We start from the raw sequence: 11,616 nt of genomic DNA on the forward strand, positions 1-11,616 counted from the left end.
TCAAGTCTAACCATCACTACGATCTGATACTCTGCCTACAGCCATATATCTTCGTATGTTGCAGCCGGTCAAAAGAATGTGCACGCAGTGGTGCCTCTTCGTCCGATGTGGACGAGGCCTTTTGTCGTACATATCGGACCCAGTATTATGTCAGTCGGAAAGGATTTACGCCACTCTGTCAGTCAGAAGCTATACAAATAAGTCAGAAAGTACGTCAGCTATGCAAGTAAGATCAATGCATGCGGAAGATAGTGGAAATACCCTTCAGTAACATCACAAACAGCTCAGCAGAATAATTTCAAAGCATAATATTGATGTTTGTGGCGACCATCGGCATATACTACCTATCCTAAAAGATACTTCGCGCGCGGAGCTGATTAACATTGCTCTATTCGACCGTCGCAATCGGTGATATGTGTCGACTGCCTCACGGCGATGACGTGCAGATGGGTAAAATACGTTTGAGTAGGCGTACTTACTCTAGCTACACTGGGATTCCTCACCGATCAACGTATATTCCGTAGCATCATTGATACTGACCCGTCTTCCGTACAGTATATATTAGCTTTGCAACCACGCGCGCCTCCGATTCGTGTCATTTTGGGAGCAATGCGCTCAAACGAGATTATAGACAAGAACTTCCCGGGTAAGACGGTGCTCTTCTTGCAGATCACGTTAAACCCTGGTCATGTCTACAATAACATGTGAGCACTACGGATACTGTGTGCGGTGCTGTTTTGGAGCATAATATACGTAGATCACAGTATACATGTACTATATGTTGCTTCGCTTTGAGTAGAAATTCTAAGCCCACCGCAGCGCAGCGGAGGTGGTCGGCCCTCTCTACACCAACCAACCATGCCCTAGCGTTCGCGGAGCGGGCGCCCAGAGCGCTAGTCGCTCCGCTTCTAACCTTGTAGCGTGTCTGTCCGTCCGTCCGTCCGTCCGTCTGTCAATCAGTCCGTCCGTTTCCTCTCTTGCTGCTTTTTCCTGCCTTTTGGCATGACTACAGTCGGCCTGTCTAATACAGTTTCCTCCCATCGTACCGACCGTGCCTACCTTTCTGACTCGACCTAACTATGCTAAAATTACAATTATATCCAAAAGCGTGACACAATTAACTCGCGCCCTGATTGGGCAATATTTTTCGACTCACTTTTCATTCAAAACACAAAATCGGATTTTTGAGCGACGGCGCGGAGAGGACAAGGTGCGCTGGCTGTATAATAGCAGTAGGGTAGTTTTAGATGTATATGCATGTATGTACGGGCGTGGGGCTCCTTGCCCTACTTTATATTCAAGAGAGACCTCTCAGGATACAGTCTGAGGCTTGCCCCGAGACTCCAAAGTGGTATGGCAGTTGGTAGCGATAGCAATCAGGTTGGGGTGGGTGTGACTGGGAGCGTCTACCACCATGCACGCGCCTAGGGGTCCTAGACCCACCGCGAGTGTCCACGCTCCAAAAGCGAGTGGCGCGTGCTGCCAATTGGCCAAACCGAAGTTGCAGCCACATGCGGAAGAATCGTTACAGTCCCGCAATACAGAGGTGCTCTTAAAGTGTGAGCTCCCACATCAAAACACACTTTGCGAGAGCACTTCTGGCGGGACGGAAAGGAATGCAGCAGTCGGTCTCACAAGAGCAAGGAGCCCAAGACCAAGTGCAAGGACAGCTCAAGAACAAGAGATCAAGACAAAAAAAACACTTTAAGAGAATGAGTGAGCCCCGCGCCTGTACACTTAGATAGCATAGCGTCATAATAGACAGTTTTAGAGCATTTTCGGAACTGTGTGAGCCCCGTGAGGGGCTGGGTCGTTCTCGGACACTACTGACATAACCTGAAGGGCTGGACGGTATCGAACAGACCTGGGCAACCACTCAACAGGGATGAGGCAACAGCTTTGACGTACCCAAGAGGCAACAGCGCGATGCGGCGTCTTAATTACCATGTACAGCTGCTTGGTCCACAGCCGTGCAAGGTAATTTGGACCCGTCGGACCGTGAGCTGAGGGCTGTAACACGTCGGCCAAGGGGAGGGCCTAAGCAAAAGCTGACTGGACCAACAAGCCCCCTAGAGTGACGATACCCCTAAGTTGTTTGTAATCCGAGGAGCCGGGATGGAAATGACAGTGGTGTGCTATATTCACAGAGAGCTTCTGGATTAGTACTGGAAAGGAAAGTTCGGGGTTCTATTCGAATACCACGTTGCTTAAGCTACTGTGTCCATGTTCTGGTGCTTATATTCATGAAATAGCTGTAAAATAGCTCCCAGTGCACTTAGACTTTCGAGTCTAACCGCCCATGTAATTATTTTCCATTTAGATCAGGCGATAGACGCGTTCAAGGTAGAAGGACATGGCAAGAGGCCCGAGGAAAAGAAAAAGGTTCCCCAACAATTGTGTAGCGGGCTTTGATGCAGAATTAACTCGACTAACTCTGTCCAATGGTTAGAATTACCCGCGAGGAGCTAGACGATCGCGTGCAACGAGCCCGGAGTGAGAACGCATCCCAATCCCACGAAGAATCGCGTAAGGATAGACAGCTCCGTAAACAGAGGCTTCGTACCGCAGAGGCCCGCTACCGCAAGGCAATCCAAGAATTGGAGCAGCTTGAGTTAGTTGAAACCCCAGCACCAACTGAATCCGGACAGATGAGAGTAACTGGTCCGGCGGTAGAGAGTGAGGAGAAGACAGAAGAAGACGATCCGGCTGAGCATCAACGACGATTTGAGGAGGACGCGCATTGCGAACACCCTGTCGACAATGCCCGCGGCTTCCAGATTGGAGCGTCAGGGAATGCAGACGATAGAGCTGCGGCTACACGTGCGCGCGATGCGGAAAGAACACGGGCCAGGCGAGCTGCTATGACGAGCTCACAAAAACTACGGACACGAGCGAAGGATGCGGAGAGGAAGCGGATACGTAGAGCTAACAGATCCGACTCCCGAGTTATCTTAGACCGCGGACGAGATGCCGAGCTAGCGAGGGTACGACGCGATCGAATGGCTCCAGAAGACCTGGCAGCTCATCAAGCGTATTATCGAGATGCGCAGTCCAACCACAGAGCCACAAGAACAGAGGAGGACAGTCAAAATGCAAGGATTCGTGATGCAGTGGGACACGACAGTCGCAGGGAAGGCATGTCAGATGCACAGCGCCAAGCGGAGCGTGACCAAAATACAGACGCACACCGATATCGCAGGAACGGCATGTCCGATGAGCAGCGTCACGCTGAGCGTCATGTAAACGCAGCACAGCGGAGAGACTTCAGAGAGGGCATGACGGATGAGCAGCGCCAAGCTGAGCGCGATCAAAACACAGCTGCCCGGAGAGACTTCAGAGGGGGCATGACGGATGAGCAGCGCCAAACTGAGCGCGATCAAAACACAGCTGCGCGGAGAGACCATAGAGGGCGCATGACGGATGTGCAGCGCCAAGTAGGTCGCGATGAGAATACAGCGGCGCGAAGAGACCATAGAGGGCGCATGACGGATGTGCAGCGCCAAGTAGATCGCGATGAGAATACAGCTGCGCGAAGAGACCATAGAGGGGGCATGACGGATGAGCAGCGCCAAGTAGATCGCGATGAGAATACAGCGGTACGAAGAGACCATAGAGGGGGGATGACGGATGAGCAGCGTCAAGCAGAGCATGAGCGGGACGCAGCCGCGCACAGAGCTCGAAGAGACGCCATGACGGAAGAACAAAGGGATCAGCGAAAAGAGCAAGAGCGGTTCCGCAGACGATCTCGGCAGTATAAGAAGGGCCTCGCGTACCACGATAGTTTTGACCCTTCCACGGTGGCTGGTGGCCGTCATTACTTTACGCGTTACACGGACGACAACGGGGAGAACGAGCGAGTTTGTCACTACTGCAACGCTTGGAAGTTTCCGCAAGAAACCGACGGATGCTGCTGTCGTAACGGACTGGTGTTCGTTCCATCTTCGCGAACAGCACCTGATGCTCTACTATCACTTTTCGAAAACCCGACCTTCATGCGGTCAATCCGAGCCTACAACAACGTATTCGCATTTACGTCCATGGGAGCTTCGCGGTCTCGGCCTCTCAACGTCGACGAAAGCGTGACACGGAATGGTGTCTACAACTTCCGGGTACAAGGGTCAGTGTGCCATCGCTTGGGTTCGTTACTACCTCCAACATTCGGCCGCTCCATGTATGCCCAAGTTTACTTTAACGATCCAGACATGGATGCGCGTGTGCGAAGCCGTATGAACATGACGCAAGGCCTCGATCGCGCCGTCATGGAAACAATTGACCAGATGATGGTGGCGCACAATCCGTACACACAAGAATTTATCAACGCGCGTAGATTTTTGATAGATCGTGGCTGGGATGCGTATGCAGCAGCCATCAGGGAACACGAACGACGCCGAGCGGCAGGGGAAGACGTTGATGACCATGACCCGTCGTTAGCCTTGAGTAATTTTCTTCCGGAGGGGGATCACCTTCAGCTGCGTCTGCACGTCACACGGAATGCGAATCCGGGTACGCATAACACCCCAACTGCATCAGAGGTGGCAGCCGTTGTGATCGACACAAACGCGGCTGAGCATCGGGATATTATCCTACACACAACAGGAGGAGGTTTCAAGCGCATCTTTGAGACGAGCGTTACCTACGACCCACTGCAGTACCCTCTACTGTTTCCCTATGGAGACAATGGATGGACTTACGATATCCCCTACGTTGGTAATCCCGTCGATCGCCACGGTGACCCCTTAACCATGTCCGTTCGGGAATATGAGGCGTATCTGCTTTACGACCGGACGGTTAGTAATTCTCTTATCCTGCGCGGTGGGCGACTGACGCAGCAATACTGCGTTGACCAATGGGCCAAATGCGAACAAGAACGCCTGCGCTTCATCAAGAAGAACCAGCTCCAGTATCGATTGGAAACCCTCCAGGGACTCACGGACGCGTTGCGTGGCGAGTCTGTTGAAATCCACAGAATGGCAGCTGACGACGAGGCGGCCATACGTAGGACTCGGCGTGGGGATAATACGGAGCAGGAGTCAGCGGAGCCAGATGCGGGTGAGGTTGGACGCAAGATAATCATACCTCCGAAGTTTACAGGTGGTCCCCGCTATATGTACCAACGCTTCTTGGATGCCATGGCTATCGTCCGTGAAACAGGAGCCCCGAACCTGTTCATTACGATGACATGCAACCCGAACTGGCCTGAGATCAAGGAAAACTTACGCCGTGGAGAGAAAGCATCCGACCGACCGGACATCGTGGCTCGCGTGTTCATGGAGAAACTAAAAGCTCTTAACAAGGATCTCGATGAGGGTGTGCTGGGGATTCAAGCCGCTCGAGTCCATGTAGTGGAATATCAGAAGCGTGGTCTTCCCCACGCCCACATACTGCTTATCCTGCGTCCGGAGGACAAGCCCACTACCAAGGAAGACGTCGATAAGCTGGTGTCCTCGGAGCTCCCGGATAAAGAGAAGTACCCCGAGCTGTACGATACGGTGATTTCTAATATGCTGCATGGACCCTGTGGTCAACAGAACCCGAATTGCCCGTGTATGAAGAACGGAAGGTGTTCCAAGAAGTTTCCAAAGGCGCTCGCAGCCGAAACGGTGATGACCCCCGACAAATACCCCACGTACAAGCGTGGTCGCCGTCCGGATGGAATTCTGTGCCATAAGGGGAAAGTATGGGACAACGCGACCATCAATCAATGGGTGGTCCCGTACAATCCGTTCCTGTCGCAGAAATACAACTGCCACATTAACGTCGAGGTTTGTGCCACGAACAAGGCCATCAAGTACATCTACAAGTACGTCTACAAGGGCTCGGACATGACGACAATCACGATTGAAGGCGAAGAAATTCGGGCGAGCGAAATTCTTCAGTATCTCCTCGGGAGGTATATTTCTCCGGTAGAAGCTTGCATGCGGCTATTCATGCATCCAACACAAGGATCAACACATTCTGTTGTGACGCTACCTATTCATTTGGAAAGAATGAGCATGGTTGCTTATCGCGACCAAGCGACGACCCCCCAGCTTCACAACTTGATTAACCGCGGGGACAGATCAATGCTGACGGAGTTTTTCAAGCTGTGCGCGCGTAACCCAGAAGCTACAGCAAATCTACTGTACAAGGATGTACCGCGGAAGTACAGGTGGACGGAACACAAGACGTGGGAACCGTACAAGAAGTACGTTGCTTCTCTGGGACGCTTGGTACACGTATCTCCGCAGGACCCAGAACGCTTCTACTTGCGACTTCTCCTGTGTAACCGACGCTCGCCTAAGTCCTTTGCGGATCTTCGAACGGTTGATGGTACGGAACATCCTACATATCAGCAAGCCGCTTTGGCGCTTGGGTATTTGGAAAATGACGACGAGTGGATACATTGCTTACGCGAAGCCGCCGAGGTCAAGATGCCGTACCAGCTACGCCAACTCTTCGGCATCATTTTGGTTTACTCCATGCCTGGTAATGCCAAAGATCTATGGGACAGGTTCAAGAAGGATATGTCAGAGGATTATGCACGAAGCATTGAGGTAAGAGACGCAGACCTGCATAATGTACGCGAAGAGGAGGTGCGTCTTCGAATGGCGGAGTACAAGTCGTTGAAGAATTTGGCTGATTACTTGGTTTCGAACCAAAAGTCCCTCGACATGTACGGCCTTCCTCTGCTAGCCGATTACGACGATGTATCCGCTCAAGTAGACGACCCGGATTCAGAGTCTGTTGATGTTGTCCAGCAAGAGATTGACGCGTACCCCCTAAACGAACTGGAGCATGTTGCGGAGCAGGCAGACCACTTGAACAGCAACCAGAGGGATATTTTTGACCAAGTTATTGCTGCTGTGAGCAGACCGGTTGGAGGGGAGAAGCTTTTCTTTTTGGATGGTCCGGGTGGAACAGGAAAGTCGTTTCTACTCGAGCAAATACTCGCTCACGTTCGGATGCAACGTAAGGTTGCCATCGCGGTTGCATCGAGTGGGATTGCAGCCACTCTGTTAACTGGAGGTCATACCGCGCATTCAACGTTTCGGATTCCCCTCAAACTAACAGAGACGTCGACGTGCAGCCTTTCATGGCAGAGCCAAAAAGCCGAATTGATTCGTAGCGCGAGTTTGATCATTTGGGACGAAGCGCCGATGATGAACCGAGCTTGCTTTGAGGCTGTTGACAGGTCGCTTCGGGATATCATGAAGAACGAGCTGGAGCCGTTCGGTGGAAAGGTAATGGTGTTCAGCGGTGATCACCGCCAGATTCTACCTGTACTTAAGAATGCTACGCGTGCGGAGACGATTCAAGCTTGCTTCAAGTCTTCTCCCCTATGGGAGCATTTGCGTCAAGTGCGGCTGACCGAGAACATGCGTGTCCGCACCGCCCCAGACGCGGCCAGTGCGGCTGAGCTAGCAGAGTTCTCTGAATTTTTACTTCAAATCGGAGAAGGCCGTTATCCAGTCAACCATGAGATCGGTGATGGCGACATATGCCTTCCACGCGACATGTGTATCATCCCAGAACGACGGGTCCAACAAATTACCTCTGATGAAGAAGACGCGGATATGGAGCCTCCCCCAAGTTTCAGGCTACTACCTCCGGCGGACGAGGAGCACGAGCGAGACTTGGACGAAGTTGAAGAAGACCGACGAGTCCGCAATGTCAACGCCTTGATAGATGCGGTGTACCCGGGCGTTGATACTGAGAATTTACCCGATGAATACTTCGTTGAGCGGGCCATACTAGCCCCCACAAATGCAAGTGTTCGGCGTATCAACGACATGGTTGCGGAACGGCTATCGGGTGAGACGAAGGAGTATCTCTCGGTGGACAGCCTCGAAGGGGTCGCGGATACAAACATGTTTGAGCAGGAGTTCTTGAACTCGCTTAACTTCTCCGGTATCCCTCCGCACAGAATTGTTCTGAAGGTTGGAACACCTATCATCATGATTAGAAACCTGAATAGCGACGCAGGACTTTGCAACGGAACGCGGCTTCGGGTTGTGTCACTGCGCGAGAGAAGCATCGAGGCCAGCATTATGTCCGGGCCGTTCAAGGGTAAGAAGGTGTTCATTCCTCGGATCGTCTTTTATAGTGAGGACGATGACAAGGAGTTCCCGTTCAAACTCAAGCGTAAGCAGTTCCCCGTGGTTCCAGCGTTTGCCATGACTATCAACAAGGCCCAAGGACAATCGATCCACCACGTGGGTATCTACTTGGAATCACCGGTCTTCGCACATGGCCAGCTGTATGTGGCTTTGTCGAGAGTGACTTCAAGGAAGGCGATCAAGATTGCTGTGGATCCAGAGGCCATCGATGAGGACGGGAGCGTACACACCAACAATATTGTGTACAGAGAGATCTTTGGAACGCGGACTTGGTAGGGCACGTAATGCATATAATACATTTAGCTTTGATTTCAGAATGTTCTTTCATCCGCCGTAGCGCAGCGGAGGCGGACAGCCCACACTACACCAACCAACCATGCCCTAGCGTCCGCGGAGCGGGCGCCCAGAGCGCTAGTCGCTCCGCTTCTAACCTTGCAGCGTGTCCGTCCGTCTGTCAATAAGTCCGTCCGTTTCCTTTCTTGCTGTATTTTCCTGCCTGTTCGCATGGCTACACTTGGCCTGTCTAATACAGTTTCCTCCCATCTTACCGACCGCGCCTACCTTTCTGACTCGACCTAACTATGCATAAATTACAAATATGTCCAAAAGCGGGACACAATTAACTCGCGCCCTGATTGGGCAATACCTGCCGACCTGCGACACTGACTGGATCTGTCGCACGATCAGACCGCCTCTCTCCCTCGCGATTGGACGTAAGGTAAACATTTCTGCCGAGCACGAAACGCATCGATTGGTTGCAAACAGCCAGCAGATACTTCATTATTGCGTTCAGCTACGCAAAACCTGTCGTATGTACTGCAAATCGGGCACACTAACCACTTTATTTTCTAAGAGCTCTACACACTTCTCAAATTGAGATATTTATTATTACTAATGTAGACTTCACAGATCAGTATTTTGTAAGAGCTGTGGGATGTTATTTTCCACACACTTTTCAAAATAAAGACGATATTAATAGTATTAATATTACTAATATAAGCTTCACAAGCCGCAATTGTAAGAGCTCGGCGATGCTATTTTCCACAGACTTTCTAAAGTAGAGACGATAGTATTTTTAATATTAAAGCAGGCTTCACGACCAGCGCTTTTTGTAGGGACTTTGCGAATATATATCTTTTTTACCTCACCTGGCACTCACCACTGCCACCTTGCAATGAAGGCGCGCGGCTGCACGGTCATTGCACTATCTGCTCCCGTGCACCGCACCCGACGAATGCATGCGCGCACGATAGATAGTTGTTTTAGTCAATTTTATTGCATGTAAAGTATGTATTTGTTTGGGAATCTGATATTAATATATTATAGCAAAGCCAAAACGTTAGTATCAACTGTCTAATATGTTTCTAAATAATAAATACCAGCCTTATATTTCCAAGCTATTGGCTAATATTTAGATGCAAGTAATTGGTTAAAACAAAATATTTTGCTAACATACGCACAGTTTGCAAAATGGTGGGCCTTACGTGCAAGCAATGCGAGGCGAAGATTGACCCGCTTCTACTGAACCCGCAGCGGTCTACGACGGACCCCCGAGCGCGCTGCGTCTGCTGCGGGAAGCTGCAGTACGGCTACGCATTCCGTACAATCAGCGGGCGGGACATCGTGCGGCGCTGTATTGCCTGCGAGAACGGCCCAAAAGCGGTTGAGTTTTGGGAGGAAAAGCCCCCACCACCTGATTCGGCCGAAGTGCGCCGCCAGGAAAGCCTGGCGAACGTCAAGAAGGCGATGGGCCCTGACTGGTACCCCAAGAAGAAAAAGAGGCGCAGCCGCCCTCGCAAGCTGACCGCCCGAAACGCCAAGTACATCGAGCGAAAGAAGCAGCAGATGAGCAAGTAATTGGTAAATACACCCTTTTAGGCCCCCACATTCCTTCCTATCTTTGTATTTAGTATACTGGCTGACCGGGCGAGGCTCGGGGTCGCACATATGGTAGTCAGCCTATGGCGCAGTCAGTATTGTTGACACACCTAAACAGCGTAGCGCCTTTCAAATAATATTTAGCACATGGTATCTACTGTGGACAGCCGCAAGCTGGCCGTTTCTATCTGCGTACGCGTCACACGTACACTCCCTCACTTGGACAAAGGCAAGCCACGCTATCTGTATCGTCAATGTTCACAGAGTATATTCCACTAATGTGCGCTCATAAATTTAAACTACAGTTTTGAGTGAGTACTACGTGCGACAAAACCGTTGCTGTCTACGTAGATACGAGCACGTGTGCGGTAATGCAGAGCGTACAGGTGGATGTTGCAGGTCGATGTGCCTGTATGCAGTTCTGTATTTTAGTGTCCTGTCCATAATGGTCGACATATGAGTCGCGGATGGCTACAAGGTGTACCCGCCGCGCGCGTATAAAGCACTACTGCTAAGAGACGCGCGGCCAGCTTGCCTACATCGCTGCGGTATGGCCTGTGCCCAGTTAGTGACGCGCTGAGTCATATATGCTATTCCATTAGACGCGTAAGCACAGTAAGCCAGCACCATGACGCAAAAGTACCGAGAAAGCGAAAGTGACCCAATGTGCTTTGGCTACCGCGAGAGCGTGGCGCCGACGAGCTTACGAAATCAGCAATGCACGGACATAGCAAACAACACGCCAAGCTGATAAGTAGTGGCCGGAATACAGCATCTAACGTACATGAGCTACTATTCGATTCAAATCTAAAGACCACTACGATATGATAATCTGCCTATATCGATATGGATTCGCATGTTCGTCATACATATCAGAGCTTGCTACTCGGAAAGGATCGACGCCGCTCTGTCAGTCAGTAGCTTTGCAAATAAGTCAGTAAGTGCAAGTAAGATCAATGCATGCGGAAGATAGTGGAATACCCTTCGCTAATATCATAAGCAGCTCAGCGGAAGAATTTCAAGGCATAATATTGGTGTTTGTGGCAACCATCGACAAAACCTACTTGCTCTAAAAGGTACTTCGCGGGATAGGCTGACCAAACCTTGCTCTAATAGACCGTCGCAAAAAAAATGGTGTCGACTGTCTCACAGCGATGACGTGACCGATGGTATTAAGGCTAAGTAGGCGTATTTCCTCCAGCTAAACTGAGATCCCTCACCGATCTATGCCAATTTGGATCATCATTGAAACTGACACGTCTTCTACACAGCATATATAAACGCTTTAGCCACGCGCGCCTCCGATTCGTGTCATTTTGGTAGCTATTTGCTCAAATGGTATTAAACAAAACCTTCCCGGGTAAGATGGTGCTCATCTTGCAGATCACGATAAACCCTGGTCATGTCTACCACAACATGTGAGCACTATAGATACTGTGTGCGGTGTTGTTTTGGAACGTAACATAAGTAGATCACAGTATACATTTATTATATGTTGCTTCGCTTTGAGTAGAAATTCTAAGCCCACCGCAGCGCAGCGGAGGTGGTCGGCCCTCTCTACACCAACCAGCCATGCCCTAGCGTCCGCGGAGCGGACGCCCAGACTGCTAGTTTCCCGCTCCCTAACCTTGTAGCGTGTCTG

General features: G+C 50.8%; 1 protein-coding gene across 1 annotated transcript; it reads left to right on the plus strand.

Moving 5' to 3' along the window:
• Window positions 1-2,441: 2,441 nt before the first annotated feature.
• Window positions 2,442-8,372, plus strand: PITG_22904 (helitron helicase-like protein; the record flags this gene model as incomplete). The annotated part of the gene is made up of 1 exon (XM_002902465.1): window positions 2,442-8,372. The coding sequence occupies one exon, from the start codon at window positions 2,442-2,444 to the stop codon at window positions 8,370-8,372; it is 5,931 nt and encodes a 1,976-aa protein (XP_002902511.1).
• Between the last annotated feature and the right edge of the window lie 3,244 nt (window positions 8,373-11,616).

The sequence above is a fragment of the Phytophthora infestans genome, genomic scaffold, assembly GCF_000142945.1.
Source record: "Phytophthora infestans T30-4 supercont1.17 genomic scaffold, whole genome shotgun sequence".
Lineage (NCBI taxonomy): Eukaryota > Oomycota > Peronosporomycetes > Peronosporales > Peronosporaceae > Phytophthora > Phytophthora infestans.